We start from the raw sequence: 22,933 nt of genomic DNA on the forward strand, positions 1-22,933 counted from the left end.
GAAACCTCACTTAGAGTGGAATAGTACTGAAACCAAAAAAGAAAATGGTGAACAGTGCAAGTGGACGGCTCGAACAGAGTTGAAATAAGAAAAAAGGTATCTAATAGGACAGGGGATGCACCATGTACATAGGAGGGAAGAAGTACAAGAACAGTCCGCCGAAGTATTTGTACAAGATAAAAAATTGTATATTGTCTCGTATTGAGAGGGTTGAGAATTTGCATTCATTTTTAACCAATTTCCGTCGGAACAACTTTTTGGATGACAGCGCAGATCAACAGTTGTAGAAGAATGCAACAGGCTGCGAATTTTCGGGCAATATTACATAGAACTTAACTCAAGCAAGTCCAGCTTACAAAGTAATCTCAATCCCAAACCGTACAAGCAATAATGAAACACGCATGCGTACAGTGGCGGGCCCAGGAATTGAAGTTAGCCGGGGCGAACACTTAATGTTTAATTTTTTTTCGCTACAAATGCAGCTATATTCAACCAGAACTTATAGCATTCAACAACAAAAGGATGAAAATACTATTTAAACTAGTACACTGTTAAAAGTCGCCGAGGCTTCCTGACTGCTCAAATGGACTCTTGCCCGCTTGAAATGCTCACTTATGCCACAATATGATCCCATAATTCCAACTTCCAAATGAGACCTACAAAATAATGAATGCATTAGCACAAGTGTGATGAGAGTTGTATATTTTGGTATAGTCATCTGATGGTAACTGGGTGGTGGTATACCTTTAAGACGTAATTGCATAATGAACACGAGGTTCTGGAGGTAGATGACCTCGACGGTTCTTCAAGGCATGAAAATGAACCATAATCTCTTTATCACTAATTTCAGCAAATATCTCGCGCTCAACAAAGCAAACCATCAAATCATTAAGCCAATCATCACCCATCTTGTTTCGAAGATCAGTCTTTATAATATTCATGGCTGAGAAAACCCTTTCAACTGATGCAGTTGCCACCGGTAATGTCAATGCAAGTCTGATGAGCCGATAAACCAATGGAAATACCAGATGTTGTCTACTCTGAACCAACTTGAGAGCAAGAGAACTCAAACTATCGCAAGCCAAGAATCCAGTACTTCTTTTCATCACATCAATATATATGTTGAGTTGATCAGTCAACAGATAGCGCTCTTGTGAAGAGAAATCAATTGAGTAAATATTTGCAAGCTCAACTAGCTTATCATGATCAAAGTTGCTAAATGAGTCTCTAGGATCAAGACAAGCAATGCACTTCAACAAGCGTGTAGAAGTTTCACTAAATCGATTATTCATCTCAACTATGTTTCTATCCAGCACCTCATTGAATATAGTTACCTTGTCGACCACCCATGGCTATTTGCTATTCAACATTCCAAGTTTCCAACTAACATATCAAAGGAAAGATACAAGAAGACTAGAAGAGGATACCTGTCGGTCGTCGGAGTCATGTGGCCGCTTCTGGTTGGTTGATCTGTGCGCCAAAGCCGCTTCCCCTGCCACAGCCGCAGCTTCTTCGGCAGCAGCAGCCTCAGCTTCTTCGGCAGCAGCAGCCTCAGCTTCAGCTTCTTCGAGTTCGACAGCGGCAGCAATCCCTATCCAATCCACCTCTTCATCGGAATCCATCACGCTCACTCAAGCACAGCCCCCGACTACCGCCCCGCCGCTGGCCGGCTGGCCTGACCGCCTCCAGCACCAGCACGGCATAACCGCCCCACGCCGCTGCAGTGCACGTACCCAGCCCCTCCCCTGACGATGCAGCAGCGAGTTGATGCAGACGCCGCCCTCCCCTCTCGCGGCGGCGCAGCAGCCAGCAGCAGTCTAGGTCGTGAGCGGATGGAGGGGAACGAATCGGGAATCGATGGGATCTGGATTGAGCGATTGGGTTTTTTTTCTTTCTTTGACGAGGAAAGAAAAGACGCCTGTTTGGGCCTGGCCTATAGAATTAGAAACAGAGCCCAGTCCACTGGCCCAATTCTCTTTCTCCGTCACTTACCCCTTCGACCCTTAGCTGTCGTACGAACAGAAGAAAACACCGCCGCCGCTGTTCTTCTGATTAATCTGACGCGGTGACGCCTGCCGGAGGAAAGATAGGTAGCTGGGGGTCGATCCTCCGCCGCCGGCGACCCGGGGCGGCCGCCCCAGCTCGCCCCAATGGTGGGTCCGCCACTGCATGCGTACTACTAATATTTGTGTACATATTCACGTACATGTCCATGCATGCGTGATCATACACAAAGCTAAACCAACACACGAACGTATACATTATGTAAATGCTAATGCATGCATGCATCATAGTTCGATTATACACTGAATCACCATACGCAAATAAGTTTCGAGCCGACCGCGCGCCACCAGAGTATAGCCGATCGATCGATCATGGGCAGGGTCGGTCCTGAGATTTGGGGGGCCCGAGGCGAAACTAGAACTCGGGGCCCTTAATACAACATTGAAATAATTATAAGCATGCCTAAATTGCATTTAATAAATATGTATAGGATAATTATTTTTTTGAGAAACATAAGTTACTCACTTGCAAGAAATATGTTGCAATGATGTTTCATATGAGATGAAAGGTAAAGTTGATTTTCACATACCTCTTCTCAAACCAGACATAAGTAAAACTCCATATATTAGGTGGGCAAGAAGTTGATCTATCCACCAATAACCTATCCTGACAAAACAGAAAGTATCAAAAGATCCATATAGAGAGGATAAGCTAAATCATGTATGCAGTGTAGACTAGGAAATATGGAGCTTGAGAGCGCTTAAGTAATTTTTTCCGTACAAGAGTGCACAGATTGGAATTGCATCCCGTTGAAATGCTTGAAAATGCATGGTAACAAAAGCACGTGGAAACTGATTGATGTGGATGTACTACGTAGCTAGCTTGATCAGCAGGCCACAGCAGTTAGCACGAACAAGAAGATGACACCATGAAATTAATGAAATTATTCCCTTATTCTAAGGTCCCGAGCAAGAGCAAAAGAATAGACTTGATGGTGCCGGAGGGAAGAGCTAATTCATAGGTGAATCTTTGAATTGAGGATTCATGGGTGGTTCTTTGGCGTGTTGTTGCCGCTGTTCGAAGTATCTGATCGTGTAGCGCCTTTGGACGCCCTGAACGTCTCGGCATCCCTCCTCGCCAGCAGCAGCCTCCGGCCACCTCGTTCACCGAGCGACGCCTCCGTGTCGGCACCGTGGAGTCGTATGGGCCTCGCCTCCACAGCAGCAAGGGAATCCCCGGCCGAGACAAGATCACAAGAATTGCCACGAGGAAGGTGCACAGAGACTTGAGCAAAGCCATGATGGCCTTGATTGCAGCGAGATAGTTTTGGTCGTCCAACTCTCTCTGTATATGATCTACGCGGAGTGCTTGCGTTTGTGTGTAGCTGGCGATGAGATCGTGATGGTGCAATGGGATAGCTAAGCATGCCCCACGCATGCACTATATATAGGATGGAGCAACCGGTCATTTGGACTCAGAGAAATGGAAAGGTCTTCAGAAACATTCAACACAGTCCTCAAGCTTGGAAGATATCTTTCAAAGCAGAGCTGCTTCTTCTCCAGCACAAGATCAAAGATAAACATTCCACTGCTTTTAATCAGTGGGTGTTGAATAACTTTTAATTTGTCATCTATGTTAGAGAAAGGGAGATTTTACGGTGCATTATAATACACCAGAGCACATGTATTATATGGCCGATCTAACGGATGAGAATAATTGGGCCTTTTTTAAGCCCAAGGGTATTTTCGACCTAATTTTTTTACCTTTAATCGGCCCAATTTGGTCCAAGGGTATTATCGTCCTAAATTTTTTGATTAAATTAATTGCATTAATAAAACACTTCATTATAGATGTCCCATCATCATGCGTACTCTTTTGAATTTTGGTTCGAGCGGTTCGTCCTCTCTCCTCCTCTCGAGCCCTAACCTCGGGCGCCCTCGATCGCCGCCGATCGCCTCGGGCGCCCTCGATCGCCGCCGATCGCCCCGGCGCCCTCGATCGCCGCCGATCGCACTCGCCGTGTCTACCCCTCCTGCTCCTACTCCCCCTCACTCCCTCCATCGCAAGTCACCCCAGTCGGGTCGCGGCGCCAGATCCTTCCCCTAGCGGACGCCACCTTCCCCGACCCGAGAGGCCACATCATCCTCATCGACGTGCATCAACTTTTTCACGCCGGATCTTCGCTGTAAGTGCCTAGCCATCTCAAATCTTTTCTGGCCCCTTCTGCATATAGAACCAATAGGGGTCGGATTTGATTCGGGTTTAGGATATGTCATGTGAGGTTTAGGGTTTAACGTTTCAGAAAGTTGTGAGGAGATTTCAGTCGGATTTGGTTAGGGTTTAGGATATGTCATCTGAGGACTAGGGTTTATGTTTTCAGAAAGTTGTGATGAGATTACGATTGAAAGGAAGTGTAAGTCGGATGTAGCTACGACATATTGAAGGACTTAGTTAGGATTATGTGGCATGAGAAAGTTGTCAGCAGATTTGGATTCAAAGAAAGTTATTTTGGATTTAGTTAGGAGATACTTTTGAATTGAGTTTCGAGATATTTTGGATTTAGTTAGGAGATAATTATTTTGTATGGAGTTTGGACTTATTTTGGATTTAGTTAGGAGATAATTTGGATTTAGTTAGGACATACTTTTGGATTTTGTTACGAGATAATTTGGATTTAGTTAATGATATAATTTTGAATGGAGTTTGGAGATAATTGATCTATCAGGGTGGATCTATCAAGGCATTTGAAGGACTTGTGGACTTTGGATTTAGTTAGGAGATCATCAGTTAGAGCTAGTACAATCAATTACAAATTTCTGGATTTAGTCAAGGCATATTTACTTACAGCTTTTGAAGGACTGAGTTAGGTACATGAATCCGATATGAAAAATTAAATCAATTATTTAAGCAGAGTAGTGCATAATTTCGGTAACGTATGCTATCCAACCGTAACATTGACTATCTGTTTCCGCTGGCAGCATAACGACATGGATGATAAAGGCAACGATAGCAAAAACTTGGGTGATACAGGCAAGGACGACAAGGACATGGGTCATAGAGGGAACAAAGGCAAAGGCATGGACCCCAAAGGAAAGGATGGTATGTGCATGGATGATAAGGATAATGAGGATGCAAGCAAGGATGGCATAGACATGGATGATGTACACATACAAGGTAAATGAATTGATAATAAAGGCATGGCTGGTTCAGACCTGAATGAGTGTATGGAATACTTAGAGATTGTGAAGAAGACGTTCAGGACTGAGGAAGAAGCCTACATGTTCTACGTAGGCTATGCGAGAAAAAAGGATTTGGTGTTAGAAAGGATGATCTGAAGTACAGGGGTCCGGGTCCGAAACAAAATGCATACAGAAGGACATACAAGTGCTGCAAACAAGGATGGCGGGCCCTTAAGCACTTTAACAGAACTGAAAGAAAAAGAACACCGAGGGGTCTTTCTCGATGTGGGTGTCCCGCTCTTTTTCAGGTTGAGCTACAAGATAGCAGTGGCCCCTGGTTCGTCAAGAATTTTGTGGACAAGCATAACCATCTGTTTGTCCCTACTGACCTGACTCCGTACTTGTCGGCTCATCGTAGAATGACTGACGCACAAAAGGCCGATGTCATCGAGTATGCTGTCGGTGGACTTCGAACACATCAGATTATGAATGTAATGGAGAAGAATGCCGGAGGTCCCGACAAGCTTGGATTTATAGATCGAGATCTATACAACCATGTTTCAGTCTAGAAGAAGCGCAAGATAGAAGGCAGTGATGCTAGATATTTGCTCACCTATATGATTGCACAGAAAAAAGCAGACCCGGAATTCTTTTTCAAATACACAAAAGACAGCGAAGGCCATTTGAGGAACATATTCTGGGCTGACTCACAATCCCGCATTGACTATGTTGCCTTTGGTGGTGTCGTGGTGTTCGACAGTACATATCGGTCTAACAAGTACAGGCTTCCGTTTATTCCATTTGTTGGTCTGAACCATCACCGCAGCACAGTTTTGTTTGGGTCGGTCTAGTGTCAGACGAGACAGTTGCATCATACCAGTGGCTTCTTCATGTATTTTTGGAGGCAATGTCCCAGACGACACCAATTTCAGCAATCACCGATGGGGACGGTGCAATGGCTAGAGCAATAGCTACTGTGTGGACCGGAACAGATCATCGTTTGTGCACGTGGCATATCGAGGAGAATATGGTGATGCACCTCCGCGAGGAAAAGCTGGAGCAATTTAGGGAATTCATTTACTGTCGTTGGGATGTTGATGAGTTTGAGAAAAGATGGGAGGCTTATAAGGTTCGGTTCAAAATAAAACCAACGGGCAAGAGGTCGTCATGGGTTAACAGGATGTACGAGCTGCGACACAAATGGGCTGCTGCGTACACAAAGGGTAGATATTTCCTAGGCATGATGAGTAATCAGAGGAGTGAGTCTCTCAACTCAAGGCTTCATGTGCACCTGAACAGGAAGATGCAACTTGTTGATTTGTTGCAGCATGTTGAGCACTGTGTATCCATAATGCGTAAGACTGAAGCAGCATTAGACGTAGTAGCAACACATACGATACCCTTCACTAAGCTGAATGCACACCCTCTGGAGATTGCTGCCTCTTATATTTATACAACTGTGATGTTTCCAAAGGTAAAGCGTCAGATTGTCGAAGGGACAAATTGGCAGGTCACGGACCGGGTAGCATGTGATGGTTTGGTCGTGTTTGGAGTTTTGCGCAAAGCCCCATATGATAAAGTCCCATATGGCAGGGATGCTAGAGAATTGCAAGGTAAGGAAGGTAAGTATGCTGAGGACTTGCATGAAAAAAAATTGGATGCTGAGGATCCCAATGACTTGGAAGGTAAGGATGCTGAGGACTTGCATGCAAAAAACTTGGATGTTGAGGATCCCAATGACTTGGAAGGTAAGGATGCTGAGGACTTGCATGCAAAAAACTTGGATGCTGAGGATCCCAATGACTTGGAAGGCAAGGATGGTATGGACTTGCATGCCAAAAACCTGGATGCTAAGGATCCCAATCACTTGGAAGGTAAGGACAGTGAGGAGTTGGAGGCAAAAAAGTTGGATGCACAAGGCGTGGATGCTAAGCCTGTGGATTTTATATATCACATGACTTGTCTGTTTACAGGAGCAAGACTGGATGATGCAGCTTGTAAATGTAAAAAGTTGGAAAGTCAGGATTACCCATGCGCACATATATTCTGTGTTCTGGATCATCTTGGTGTACGCACATTTCCAAAAAAATATGTCAAGAAAAGATGGACGATGCATGCCAAGCCAGTGTTCCCTTCTTCGAGGACTGCTAATACTCATGTATGGTCTGATCACATGAATAAGTATCATCAACTACGCAACATGGCTAGTGACGCTTTATTCACAGCCGCAGCTAGCGATTCACAGTCAGAACAGGTGATGGAGTTCCTCCGGAGTATATTGGTTGATGGAGAAAAAACTGATTTGGATGAAGGCCATAAATCATTTGTTCCTTTGCCGGCATACTTCTCTGCTGCTCGCGAATGCTGCACTGATGACATGGAAAATCCAATCAAAATAGTTCCAAAAGGGAGACCAACTACCGAAGAATCGAATAAGAGGATTAAATCCAGGCGCGAGCGGATGAGAGGGAAAAAAGCAACGAAGTTAGTGCACATGTTTATCTCATTGTTCATTTCCATACATGCTTACAATGTTAATATGTTCTCTCTTTTTCTTCAATTTACTCAGGAACAAATCGGGGAAATCAAAGGTCACAAGGAGGAAGAAGCGAAAAGATAAAGACTCAGAGACAGAAGAAGACACAGATTCAGATATAGAAGAAGAGGAAGATTAAAAAAAAAGCAACAAAGTTAGTGCACATGTTTATCTCATTGTTCATTTCCATACATGCTTACAGTGTTAATATGTTCTTCCGGAGAGTGTTCACATGTTTTTCTTCAATTTACGCAGGAAAAAATCGGGGAAATCAAATAGCACAAGGAGGAAGAAGCAAAAAGAAGAGACAGAGTCAGATACAGAAGAAGAGACAGAGGCAGATACAGAAGAAGAGACAAAGGCAGATACAGAAGAAGAGGAAGATTTAGGTACAGAAGAAGAGAAAGATTTAGATGCAGAAGAAGAGGGAGATTCAGATGCAGAAGAAGAGGGAGATTCAGATGAGGAAGAAGAGGAAGATTCAGATGCAGAAGATGGTGGGCTGAGGAGGGCTAGAAAGAGACCATTGGAGGTTGCAGAAGAGGATTACGCAAAACCAAACAAGTGGGCATTAGCACAATTGTGCGTACTTAAACATGTTTTCGAATGCTGGCTGCAGATTCATCTATTTCATTTTTTGCAGAAAACGCAAGGGCGCTCCAAATGTCAATGCTGGGAGGACGAAAAAGAACGATGACAAGGGTGCGCGAGGAAAACCAGTGAAGTTAGTGTCTGTACTTACATGTCCGCTCTAGAAGTTGGGTATTTTCTAGTACTGTGTTGACGTTTCTTAACTTTTTCAGGAAATACTCTAGTAAGGGCAGTAAAGAACAGGCCAAAGGGGTGGTGAAGACAAAAAGGCCTGATAGGAATGTACCACATGCTGAGCAAATAAGAGCTGTCAAGTTATCTTCTGTAGCTATGAAGAGAAAATCAGTGAAGTTAGTGTTTTTTCCTGTTATAGTGTACTGTACATGCTCAAATCTTCTTTTCTATCCTATTAACAATCGTTGTTTCATGCAGGAAAGCTAAAGTAAAGTCGAGACAGGATGTTTAGATGCACAGGGTCAAGCAGAGAAAACAAATGGATTTCAGGGGTCGAAAAATTGAGAACAAACTAAAGTAGACAGTTTTCCATGCCGTGATCCACCTTGTTTCTCATGTATTAGACCTATTTGATGGACTGCCACTATTTTTCTGAATTCCTCTTTTGATTGATACACCCTCATTTTATTATGGACGGGTCGACATGGTAGGCTAGTTATGATTTATCAACATCGATGAAACAATGCATTTTTAGTGCAGTTGGTTTTCTATTTTTTTCATTTTTTACATAATATATTGCTGAAATTTGTTCAAAGTGTAGTCAAATTTCATACTTGAAATATAAAATAGAAACCGAAAATTTATATATATATAAGAAAATAGAACGTTAATAGAAACCTCGTTTTCAAATAACATTGAAAATCGTTTATTTTCAAATAGAAAATAAGCATACTGATATTTTAAAAATAGCATGCTCATTTGAAAAAAACATGTTCAATTGAAAATAAAATATAATGAATATGCTGATTTAAAAATATCATGCTGATTTTAAAATTATGTTACTTTTAAAATAACATGCTAATTTAAAAAACAACATGCTAATTTTAAAAATAGCATGGTACTTTTAAAAATATAATGCTCTTCTCAATATGCTACTTTTAAAATAGCATGCTGTTTTTGAAATCAGCATGATATTTTTTAAAAATAGCATTCTTATTTTAAAAATATAATGCTTTCAATATGCTACTTTTTAAATAGCATGCTGATTTCAATAATAGCATGCTGATTTAAAAAAATAGCATGCTGATTTCAAAAATAGCATGCTGATTTAAAAAAATAGCATGCTGATTTCAAAAATAGCATGCTGATTTCAAAAATATCATGTTCTTTTGAATATGTTGTTTTTAAAAATAGCATGCTGATTTCAAAATAACAGCCTCATTCTAAAAATACAACGCTGTTTTTAAAAATATAACGCTGTTTTTAAAATATAACACTGTTTTTAAACTGATTTCAAAAAATATATGCTTTTTAAAATATGCTGTTTTGAAAGCAGCGTGCTGATTTTGAAAACAACATATTTTTAATTACGCCTTTCAAAAGATAGCATGTTTTTTTAGTATATACTGTTTTCAAATTAAAAAAAACATCATTTTGAAAATAGCATGCCATCTCGAAAGTAACAGAAACAGGTCCCGCTCTTTGTTTTGCATTTCATTTTTTTGTGCAACACACATACAAACCGCATTTTCAAAATAACTCGTACTAACCAACACACAAACCTCGTTCAAAAATGAAAGTAGTGTCTAATCCATTTGAAACCCGGTTAGATTTGATTCTAAAAATACTAGCATCACTGTGGCAAAAAAGGAATATAATTGTAGTCCATAAAGGTAATTATATCAAGGAGGGTACCAGGGTGCGTTATATATATAGACTTGCATAGCAAGTATATTACGCCACATAGGGTTCATACTACCACCAAGTTACTGCCAAGTTCCACTTACTGGACGATCTTCATATCCAGTCAGACCCAAAAGTTATACCACCAAAGTACCAGTTACTACCAATTACCAATTACTACTAAGTTGCACTTACTGGACCCTAAAGCTGATACTACCAACTTGCAGTTACTGGCTATTACATACAGATTATAAAACTAGCGTCAAACTACTGCGGCGGGTCAACGAATCCTCATGCCACTAGCCATGTTCACCCTAAGCCCACCTCCACTCCTTTCCATGAACCTGAAGATAGCCATTTGATCTTCTTTCATTCTGGCGCCCTCAACGACTTCTCTCCAGTTCTTCGTCATGATCGCTCGCCCGTCCTTCTTGCCCATCTTGAACAAGACCTTTTTATTACCTTCAAAATGTTCGCTGGTGACACGCACAAGCATGGGCTTTCGCAGATAATCTTTGAGGTAGGCCTGACTGTACTCCTTTGAGAAGCACTGATTGCACAGGGAAATAAATAATGTTACATAACAAATGAAGTATAATTTGCACAAAAAAGTAAGAATGATTTGCACAACCACACCCGTCCTCCTCTCTGTCTCTACATGATGTCATTTTCACTAGTGAAGTATGATTTGCAAAAAGAAAAGTCCAAGTGTTTACCATCTTGCTCTTCCCTCTGATGACTGTCGAGCGAGTGACGGTGCTGACATAGTATGGTATGGGAGGTTGGCACTGCTTTACTATGGATTTGAGATAGTCCCACCGATCCTCGTTTAGCAATACATGGTTGCCGTAGAAGATGCGATCCTCGAAAGTTCCTTTTCTCACATGGTATCCAGGACCTGTATCAAAAAAATTAAGATGACGGAGTAGTAAATAATTTCATATGTAAGATCTAGAACATCAGCACTGGGTTAATGGTCAATGCCTACTCCAATGATCAAGAAATGAAGGACATAGATAACCCAATCACATCCACCCAGCAATATCTCGTAGAAACATGGGCAAATTGAATATTTGATTTTTTTAAACTAACAACTAAACACTGCTCCATGTAAGCTCTAGTTCAGTCAATGTTGATTTGGAAGGTCATTTAGAACCCAAACAGAGTAATGTGTGGTAATCAAGTGTCACTCAAACATCAACTTTCGATATTTCACGGTCCATTTAATATCTGACCAGCCAAATAGAACTTTACCCCGTAGTGCCAAGATAGGATTGTGGTCCACATCTCCATCTCCATCAGAACTATCATCAGTGTCATAGTCGCTAGAGGTGTCGTCATCACCGCTATAGCCGTCACTCCCACGTGAAGTGCCATCTGAAGCATCATCTGAGGTGGTCCGGTGATCACTCTCTTCACTGCTGATGAGGATGGTTTCCCTTGCCATTCAAACCTGTTGCATGCATTGCAATGAGCAAATGTTAGTTATTGATATATGAAATCAGTCTTCCATTATGACTTGTTAGCACCATATACAATGTGAATAATCTTTTCGCATACTTCTTGCTAAGTACGTAGTTCATGTATAAACATCTACACGAAAAAGCTAGTCAACAACTATTCGCACGACTAGTCAAGACTAGTGGTTAGACTCATAATCATTGGGCAGACATAACCAATTAGGATATTTCAAGGTTACAATTTTGTGAGCTGGACAAGAAAAATTGGTAACCAACCAATTAGTAGCCATGTAAAAATGAACCATGATTGACTGCTCTCATCGAGCAATACGTGAAACTATAACTGATCTGCCTTTGATCACTGCAAATTTCCTAATGGGCTGTTGTGTGGTACCATCAGGTAATAAATATAAAGTCTTTAAATTGTCCCTTCCCTCACGAATAATGCATTTGCTGCTGTACATAACATTTTTAGAGGTAGCTGTGGAGGTTAATTTTCCAATTTCTAGTGAGAATAAGGACATGATAGAATCTCTCAAGCAAGGTGACAACATAGTGAAGGCTATGAGAACGAGCAAGGTATGCTGACCAATTGTCACCCTTTTGTATACTTGCTATTTATTTACTCATTACTACCCATACCAACAAGTAAAATCATGATTATGAAGTATAATGTCAGAAAATCCAACAGTGAGGAATTTGTTGCAATGTGTACTACTAGCTCACAGGAAATTTTCATTGACCCCAACAAGCCCATACCATATCTTGGAGATAGGCTGACATAATTCAAGTAAGAAGTAACAACAATCAGCAACACCAACCAAAAATATTACATGTGCACATATCATCAAAAACATGCACCAATCAAGAGCAGTCTATACTTGACAAATCCTTCAAAATATGCACTAATCATCATACTACCATCGAGTAATACATGAAACTATAACTGATCCTCATTCCATCATTACAAATTTCCTCATGGACTGCTTCTGTGCTCGCCTTTTTAGTTTTTAATAACTAAGCATCAGCAAATACATATACATAGTCTTCAAACTATCCCAACAAACCAAAACATGTGTATGCTCCTGTGAATATACTTTTTCTATATCTAGCGGTGGGGGGCCATTTTCCAGGGGAAAAAGTACTTGATAGCATCTGTCAAGCAAGATGATAGCATAGTGAAGGCTATGTCGACGAGCAAGGTATGCTGGCCAACACCCACCTTTTTCTCTTACTTGCATGAAAGTGTTTACCCATTACTACCCATACGAACAAGTAAACCATGATTACGCAGTACATTGTCAGATATCTTGCTATAAAATTAGTTGTTGCAATATGACCTACTAGTTGACAGTAAATCTGCGAATACCTGAAACATGCACACAAGCAAGTGTCAGATTTTAACCTGGGCGGTGCTGCTAGATCGCAAAATTAAGGTCAGATCGACATTAGAAGGGCATGGAAGATCAATCTTACCTGCGAAGTGGTACCAGATGGGGCTGGAGTAGACTTGTTCGAAGCTAGCACCACCGGAGCTTCGGGCGGCGCGACAAGGATTGGGAAGAAGAGGTGCCGTTGTCGGACCTTGCTGTCGACAAAGCAGTGGAGAATCGTGGCCGGAGCAGGGGGGAGTGGGTGGCCTCGCAGATCCGGCCGATTTGACGACGACGGGGGCGGCCAAGGTGACGGCTTGGCAAACCCTAGCCGTCGCCCTCCGCGTCGCCTCTCTGTCTCTACAAAGAACGAAGTGTGGTGGGATTGGGAATGGGGGTGGGGTTGGGGTTGGGGCCATCGCTCGCTTTTCTCTCTGCCTCCCACTTGTGCAGGCCCACAAAACGAACAAAGTGTTGGGCCGGATCAGATGCAGATTTGGTAGCTTTACCAATTCTGGCCAAACACAAAAGATCAGCATGACCACAGGTGTTCTTTTAAAGAAACCCTAAAAATACACTGCTGTTCATATTGCATGTGGATGAGTCTTTCAGTACCAATTGATCTTGAATAATTTTAAGCACTCCACAGTATATATATATATATATATATGAAAATAATGGTTAACCAATAAAATGGTAAACTATTAGATGCAAGGTTGCAAATATTTGAAAAAATGAATAATTGAATTGTATGCATTTTTATGATTAAATTTAATAAATGTAACATTTTTGCAAAAACTATGATAAATTAAAATATTAATTGGTATTTAAAAAAAACCACGAATGACTACTTATGCCAATCGGAACTTCTTCATGGTTTCGTTTATTCATCTATTCTTTGGCATGCTGGTTCTCATAACGCCTTCTTCGGACCTTCTCTTTGTCCGAAAAATTCCTGAGATATTGGGCTAGCACCTTGTGTTTCGCCCTCACACCATGCTTCATTTGGTATCCTTTGGCAACTCCTTTGGCATGCTCAAGAATACTAATGAAAGCTGGGTCCAGATATTTGCCACAGAACGCGCAACGATATGCCATACGCTTAAGCACGTTGCACTGTCCATTCTGCAATTCTTCAAGGGTTTTCTGAGTGTGTGCATCCATCTCTCCTTCGGAAATGTCCGCATAATCATGAGAATAAGGCTGCAAGTTTAAATTATGTATGATATAAGCTGCACCATTGTTTACAGTACCTAATATTCCCTAAGTTTCATACTGTAGTGCCTATAAATTATTTTTAAAGTAAATATTTATTAACTTTGAAAATTTAAGGAGAAAAAAGCAATATCAAATCCATATGAAAGCATAAATCATATGATGTACTTTTAAAAAAATTGTCAATAAACATGCACAACCTTTATGATGTCTGACTTTTAGCATAAAACCAAAACGCACTAAATTGTGGAGTGGATGAACCATTAATTTCTCAAAGATTGATTGAATAAATAATGATCATTACGTACTGATGATCAACATTATATTTAGAGCTAGATTCCATTATGCCAATTCAACAATGTATTGATGGTTTAATGATTAACCTCTAACCTTAAACTTGAAGACAGATCTAGGGTTAAAAAAATTAAAATTACCGTAACAGAATTCCAGTCCATGCCGTGCATGTGCTGCTGCTTGTGATCGACGACGGAGTACTGCACCTCGTTGACACGATGCTTCTCTGGGTCGGACATTGAGTAGTCCAAAGCTTTCTCGTGGGGATCCTCATCCATGCGATGGACGACGACGTCGGTGGTTAGCTCCGCAAGTCCACGATCTGTCACGACGGCGTCCATGACAGGCCCCCCACGTCCATGGCCCCGCTCTGTCACGACGGCCAATCGACCTCCACGAGTGGATTTCATATCCGACGGCAGCGAGGCGGGCGTGTGAGCGGCGGCGATAGTTTTAGAGCGTGCCCTAGGGGGAGAGATGCGGGGAGTTATTGGTAGTTACCTACTATAGCGGAAATACTTCGGCGTTGGGCACCTACAATGCAACCGGCTTATTTAGGCGCTTAATTAGGATCCTGGAAAAAATCACAATAGTAGGCGCTTGGGGCAGGCACTGGATTTTGTACATCTACGTGATGCAATCCAAAGTTCGTGTCCGGGGTGGATGGGTTGGGGATTGAAAATTTTGTACATAAACCCTGGTGCTCAAGACTTGTGAAACATCAGATCAAATTGTCATCAATTGATCTAGAAATTTCAAACCGAGAAAGAAATGTACGTAGAGGCCACTATAGTATTACTTGGATCGAGACTTTGTGATCATCATGTAGCCACGCCACAGCCAACATGATGGTCTCCGTGGCCATGTAGACATCACACCATGCACCGTTGGCCATCTAGAACCTCTAGCCATGCATCGATAGTCGTCACGTCTCGCATGCATTTGTGATTCTAGCAATGTCATCACGTGATGTCATAAACTAAAAGGCGTGTGACAATAATTTGAAAAAACAACAAGAAAATACTCCGTCCCAAAATTTTGACTAAAACATGATTTGATACGTTGGTATTTACACAAATCAAAGACAAGAATTTTGGGACGGATGGTGTACTAAAGCATCATTATTCCAATCTTAGGTTGCTATAAGAGAAGCTTGGATTTCCATCTACCAAGCTGAATGCAGCTCAAGGCTACAATTCCATTGCACTGGTACGTTAGATATGTAGTCGGCACACAACTTAACATGCATAGTTGTACCATAGTTGAACAGTAATCATACGGTACTTCTTAACATAGTTCATCCATAAAGTCTCGCCAACATACCACAAACTAAGGTAGTACTTAACCTAGTTCAGACCAAAAGAGCTTCCATTCTAGCTGCCAGGGTGCGCGCACTGCCCTAAACCCCCTCCAAGAACTCAGCAAGGGCCGCGTGTGCCACCCTGGAAGCATATCCATGGGCGTGGCTAGCGGCTCGTCCGAGTGCATGCTGGATAATACTCATACGGGTGTTATTAACCTTGCGGTTGCAGAAAGGGCATCCGTAGCGCCCAACACTAGGCCTGACACGTCTGGCATGCACACCACCGACAAGCTCCCTCCCCTTGCGATTCCTGTAGATCATCTGGCCTTCTTCGTCACTATCGATGTCTTCAGATAGTATCTACATGTAGTAAAAAATGTTGCGCTAATAATGGGAATTCAGCAGGCACAGAGTATATGAAACATAATATTATAGATGATAGTGTAAACCCAAAACCCTAAATGATCTTGATGAAAGAAATGTGTTGTTTATTAGGTGCTACATAAACAACCAATGGGATAACATATAATAGAAAATAATGAAGGATCAACCATGTGCCAAGCACCCAACAAAGTTACCACGACGATGAGAGCACACAACTTAATGCAAAAAAATCACTCACGACGTAAAATGCATGAACTGATGATGTACCATGGCAGAGCTGCATAAAGATGTACCAATGCAAAGATTTAAAACTTACATGGATGACTTGCTGATGTGTCACTGGTGCATGACTCGATAAAATAGGTAGTGAGTTCTATAAATTTAGCAATATAGGAAAAGAGAGACGTCTCTAGAACAGTAAAAAAATCAACTACATATGTATTCTCCAAGCTTCCAACACACCTCCCTTGCTCACTGATATACTCCCTCCGTTCCAAAATAGATGACCCGACTTTGTATTAACTTTGTACTAAAGTTAGTACAAAGTTGAGTCATCTATTTTTGAACGGAGGGAGTATTTGCTAGTCAATTAGTAAGATTTGACTACCATATCCAGCTACTATTTCCTGGTTCTCTATCTTAAAGATACCGCCAGTTGTCTATCTTATGGATCTCGTTAGCTAACCGCAAATTGCTACAAAAATAAGACCATTCTCTTGCTTTATTGCATCCAGTCCATTGTCATAAAAGAGCCACCCTGTATTTTGTGTGGTTAGGATCATGGATATTGAAAGTCTCCATGTTATCGTCGTGGCAGATTCCCCTGTTGATACCCCGGCCGTCAATGGTCCTTAACTATTCAACATTCTAGATAAGTAGTTATTATGAATTCTGACAAGAAGCGATCCAAATTTTTTTATTTACAAAGAAACAAATTAACAATGCTCAAGTAAAACAGTGATGAAATCCAGCTTCTTTATGCATTAGCCGCTGCTTAGAGATAATCAATGCTTAAAATCATTGTCACAATCACTTGGGTAGATCATTAAATTAAAACAAAAAATCAGTGCTCAAAGAACAAAACCAGCAAAGCATTTACTCAACATTTTAAGACCTTATTTGCCTAGTGCATAACTCGTGCTCAGCCCAAATCAATCTTTATGTTATTATCACAATCATCTGCATAGGAAATTCAATTCCAAGGTGCAGCTACGAAATAGTATAAGCACAATAACCAACCATAGCCGGATTATTAGTAGAACAATTTATATAGATCAAAAAATGACCTCTAAAGTGCTCAACACATGTAACCTAGCAAGTTAGGTAACACATCTACACAATCTGGATAGGCATCTCATCGATTAAAGAAAAAAAGAAACCATGTCCTTCCCCAAAAATAGAGAAAAGGACAAACCAGACAAAATCTAGGATTTTACAATAATAATAAAGGAGATAGATGACTAACGCCTTCTTCGTCGACGGCGACCACAAACTCGGGCACAAGAGGAACCAGCGGCAGAGGAACCGGCTGCGGCAGAGGAGCCACCTACTCCGGCAGAGGAGCCACCTGCTCCGGCTGATGAGCCACCTGCTGCAACCGAAGAACCTGGACGGCAACAAGGACATCAAGCCCGCCCGTGCTAGATTATTAACACAATAACTTATATAGATCAAAAAATGACATATACATGGCTCAACAAATGTAACCTAGCTAGACATCATCCGATCCAAGATTTCACACTAGGGTGTTCAAAAATTTATATCGTTAACAAAAAACCCACAAATAATTTTGATACAGAGGGAGTAATATCTGAAATGTTCATGTGAAAATAATTTCTATTCCATCAAAAATGTTCATGAATGACAGAAAATGAGGATTATTTACTGCATGACCATAGAATGAAATCAATGATAATTGGGCTCCAAGAAGCAAGCAGTTTTATACGAATTGGCATGAAGTTTAGTGAACAAACACCACTTTTAGTCCTTTTACCTTGCATACACCTTCCTTAACTTTCTGCCAAAAAATTGGTGCGTACAGATGTACACCCATGCACCCATGTGGACCTACCCCTGAACCTAGATCTACAGAATCTAGGCAGGAAAACAGAAACCCTAGTCTTCCCCAAAAAAGAAGGAAAGCACTGACCAGATAAAACTTTGGATTTGGCCCAATAACGAAGATAAATGACCGACCTCTTCTCCGTCGTTGTCGCCGTCGACCACGGGCTCGGGCGGAGGAGTCAGCAGCCGCGGCAGAAGAGTCACCTGCACAGGCGGAGGAGCCACTTGCTCCGGATGAAGATCCAGGACAGTGGCGAGGATGTCAAGACGGCCCTGCTGTCCGCTCGACCCCTCGCCGGTGGCCCGGGCGTCACCCCCGGCATGGTCCATCCCTCCCATGGTGCGCGGCATCTCGACGGCGGAGGCGCGCGGCATCTCGACGGCGGAGGCGCGCGGCATCTCGAGGGAGGAGGTGCAGCAGCGGGAAGGGTGCACGGCGAGCGGTGAGGCGTGGGAGGAGAAAACCCTCGTCTGTGGATTTGTGGATGGGGAAGAGGACGACGCGGCCGACGACGAGTTTAATAATCGAGAAGCAGAGCGGCCGGCTCTAGACTTTGGGATGACTTAATTAGTACTACTTTGGCCACGTTCCACCACCCCATGCGTTGTTCACACCGCCCCTGATCTGCTAGGCAGGTTTGAGATGGGCACGATCGTGCACAGCCAGGATTTAGGAGTAACGCACGTGTCATGTCGTATTTTTTTAATATGTTGTAAAACTTTAGAAACAAAGCAATGGCAGATGAAAAGTTACAAAAATTCAGAACTAGTGGTCATCGGCTTTGATGTAAAAACAATTGATTTGTTTAATTTATTTGTTAATTCCTAAATATTGAATTTAAACATGCACGTAAATCATGGCGGTTAGTTCACGTTTGTCTCATCGTTGATTGGTCGGCGTTGGGCACCTTCAATGCAGCGACGCTTATTTAGGATCCTGGAAAAAAAATCACAAGCGTAGGCGCTTGGGGCAGGAGCTAGGAACTGGATTTTGTACATCTACGTGATGCAATCCAAAGACCGTGTCCGTGGTGGATGGGTAGGGGGTTGAAAATTGTGTACATAAACCCTAATGCTCAAGACTTGTGAAAACATCAGATCAAATTGTCATCAAGTGATCTAGTATTACTTGAATCGAGACTTTGTGATCATCATGTAGCCACGCCACAAACACGATGGTTCTAGTATTACTTGGATCAACACCTTAGGCAGCAAACTAGTGTATTTCCTTTTTGAGTCACCATCTTCCTTCTTGAAAACCACATGTACACACTCATCATGTATACCATAACACATCAGAATCTGTTAACGAGCGCTCACAAGCTTAACTAGCTTCAAACGAACCTAGCCAATCAGGGTTTTATGCTACTTAATCTAAATGAGCCGATGATTAATGAGCACGAGTTTAACAAGCAGAGATGCCAAACCACACACCAATTAACATAGTTCTACCTTAGTTCAACACTTCCATATATACAAAAGCAAGCACCACTTAGTAGTACTGGTGCACATAGTTCGACCATAAACGTTCACCAACAAAGTATAGCATAGGGTAGTACTTAGCATAGTTAAAACCAAAAGAGCATCAGTTCTAGCTGCGAGGGTGCGCACTTCCCTAAAGCCTCAAAGAAGTCTCATCAAGTACTCGGCATACGCGACATACGCGGCGTGCTTCCCCCTGAAAGCGTGGCCATTCTTGATGTTGCCTTGGGATGTTCCGACTGCATGGTTGATGGTACTTCTCAGGTCGCCTTTCATCATCTTGTTGCAGTAAGGGCATCCGTAGCCCCCCCTTCTGATTCTTGGTCTGATACGTTTCTCGAGCACACCACTGTTCAGCTCCCTCGCCTTCTGCCTCCTGTAGATCCTCTGGGTTTCTTGGTCGCTGTCGACGTCGTCACTTAGGACCTACATGTAGTACCAAATGTTGCGTAAGTATATCTAATATGAGAATTCAGCAGGCACAGAGTCTATGAAACATAATGTAATTGATGACAGCGTAAAATATCTTCAAATGATGTTGAAAAAATAAATGCATAACTTATTAGTTGGTACATAAGCAACTAAATGGGATAGTACCATATAGTAAAAAAATGAAGGATCAATCATACATGTCGAAGAGAGCACTAGCATTGCCACATTTTGCCACACATTTTCCCCAAGCTTGCCTAAGGTTAGTTCATCAAAATGAGAGCCACAAGTTGGCAAGCCTAAGGAAACCTTGCCACACTTTTTGTGTGTATGCCATGTGGGACCCAAGTGTGGCTTGCCTAAGGTGTGGCTGGAACCAAACACTCACGTAAGTTGGTCAAACTTGCCTAACCTTAGGTATGGCAATCTTTGGCAAAGTCACTAACCAAACAGCCTTTAGTGCAACAAAATTCACTTGTTACATAAAAATGCATGAACTGATGATGTAACATGGCAGAGCAGCAACAGATGTACTAATGCAAAAAAAAGACTTATGACTTACATGCATGACTAGATAAAATAGCTCGTGGGCTGTATCTATTTACGGTTAGAATTTCGTGTGTTTATGATGATGTATATTGAAAGTCCACATGTTATCGTCGTGGAAGTTTCCCCTGTTAATCGATACCCCACCCATCAATGTTCCTGAACCATTCAACGTTCTAGGTAAAGTAGTTAATTATTATGAATTATGACAATAAGTGATCCCAAATGTTGTACTTACAAAAAAGGGTTTTTATCATTTATGCCACTAGCTGTGTCCCACAATTAAGTATCACCACTAGGAATTTCTACTGCTAAAAAAAGCCATCGCTTCTTTAGACACATGCTCAAAAATGCCACTGCACATCATTATTGTGATATCAAATCTATCTTGACATGCTATAATGGCATCAATACCTATGGACCAACATGCCAACTCTCCTTCTATCTCACTACAATAAAGTGTGGGCCCACTTGATCCCAACATCGTTCTTATTTTCCTGTAAAATTATTCGCTTACTTACTCCTCACAAGTGGGGCCATACTTATCATTGTGAGATAGAGAGAACTGAAATGTGGGCCTGGGCATTTTTTGTCATATTGGATGGTCAACAAGTTTTAAATGAAAATAACAATGTCTAATGGCATTATTGAGCAAACATCTAACGGAACGATGGCATTTTTTATACATCTAATGGCATTTCTGAGTAAGCATGTCACGAATCGATGGCATTTTTGAGCGGCTGTAACTTCTAAGGGAAAAACTGAGTAGTGGGATACAACTGGTGGCATAAATGATAAAAACCCTACAAAAGAACTAATTAAAACAACTCAAGTAAAACATTGATGATATCCAATTTCTTTCTAAAATAGCCATTGCTTAGAGATAATCAATGTTTAAAATCACTGCCACATCCACTTATGGAACATTTAAACCAAAGATCGATCAAGTGCAACCAAACATGTACTCAACATTTTAATACCTTATTTGCCTTGTACTGACCAGAGAAAACCTAGGATATTACAAAATAAATAAATAAATAAATAAAGGGGATAGATGACTAACCTCTTCTTTGTTGTCGTCGGCGACGACCACATGTGGGGGCAGGGGAGGCAACAACCGCGGCAGACGAACACCCGACTGAGGCTGAGGAGCCACCACCTGCTCCGGCAGAGGAGCCAGAGGAGCTACCTGTTCCGGATTATTAGCAGAATAATTTATATAGGTCAAAAACTGACATATACATGCCTCAATAAATGTAATCTAGCTACACAGCTGTGGATCCAGGATTTCATACTTGGGTGTTCAAAAATTTATATTGCAAACTAAAACCACAACAATATTTTTCAAATGGAGGGAGTAATATCTAAAAGTTTCATGTGAAAAGATTCTTAGTCCATCGTAATGACAGTACTGACATGAATGACAGAAAATGAAGATTATTTACTTCATGACCATACAATATGACATTTTCATAAACAAGGCATGGTGTTGTTATCCTTAAGTTGCAGAAAATATTTTCACAATCACCTACGTAGGCAATTCAATTCCAAGGTCAAGCTACGTATTTGTATTAGCACAGTCACCAAACCTAGGTGGCTTTATTAGCAGAATAATTTATCTACATCAAAATATTGCCTATACAGGGCTCAACACATGTAACCTAACTAGTTACCAACAAATCTACAGAATATTGATATGGAGTCCATCGATCAAAGATAATAAGAAACCCTGGCCTTCCCCAAAAATAGAGAAAAGGACTGACCAGAGCACACCTAGGATTTTACAAAAAACTAAAGGAGATAGACGACTAACGTCGTCTTTGTTGACGTCGCCAGCGACCACAGGCTCGGGCACCGAAGGCGTCACCCTCGGTAGAGGGGACACCTACTCCGTCTGAGGAGCCAGAGCAGCTACCGGGGCCCACATAAATGGCTGTGCAAGGACAGTTTCATGTCGGTCAAGTACCATATATAAGAAATTTCGGCCAAAAAAAAATTCGGGTGCAGTACTGTACGTCTATACCGGTGCTGCTGCTATCAAAATTTGGCATCAACACATTTTGGATGCACGAGAACCATGAGATCCGAGTGGTTCGTAGATCTTAAATAAAGATAACCTATACAATGAGGAGCCGACCCCCACACCCATGCACCCATGTGGATCCGCCCTGAAACCTAACGGATCTAACGAATCTAGGTTGACACCTAGGATTGAC

At 41.7% G+C, this 22,933-nt stretch overlaps 2 protein-coding genes across 2 annotated transcripts; one reads left to right on the forward strand and one right to left on the reverse strand.

Moving 5' to 3' along the window:
* Window positions 1–299: 299 nt before the first annotated feature.
* Window positions 300–1,886, reverse strand: LOC125550458 (uncharacterized). The gene is made up of 2 exons (XM_087517634.1): window positions 745–1,886; window positions 300–656 (listed from the first exon to the last, which is right to left on the reverse strand). The coding sequence occupies exon 1, from the start codon at window positions 1,290–1,292 to the stop codon at window positions 747–749; it is 546 nt and encodes a 181-aa protein (XP_087373760.1). The 5' UTR covers window positions 1,293–1,886; the 3' UTR covers window positions 300–656; window positions 745–746.
* Window positions 1,887–5,201: 3,315 nt separating this feature from the next.
* LOC147974629 (uncharacterized) lies at window positions 5,202–8,776 on the forward strand. The gene is made up of 6 exons (XM_087520099.1): window positions 5,202–6,762; window positions 7,117–7,667; window positions 7,975–8,301; window positions 8,363–8,443; window positions 8,523–8,660; window positions 8,743–8,776. The coding sequence occupies exons 1-6, from the start codon at window positions 6,091–6,093 to the stop codon at window positions 8,774–8,776; spliced, it is 1,803 nt and encodes a 600-aa protein (XP_087376225.1). The 5' UTR covers window positions 5,202–6,090.
* The last annotated feature ends 14,157 nt before the right edge of the window (window positions 8,777–22,933 follow it).

The sequence above is a fragment of the Triticum urartu genome, chromosome 4A, assembly GCF_056163025.1.
Source record: "Triticum urartu cultivar PI428250 chromosome 4A, HENAU_Tu73, whole genome shotgun sequence".
NCBI lineage: Eukaryota > Viridiplantae > Streptophyta > Magnoliopsida > Poales > Poaceae > Triticum > Triticum urartu.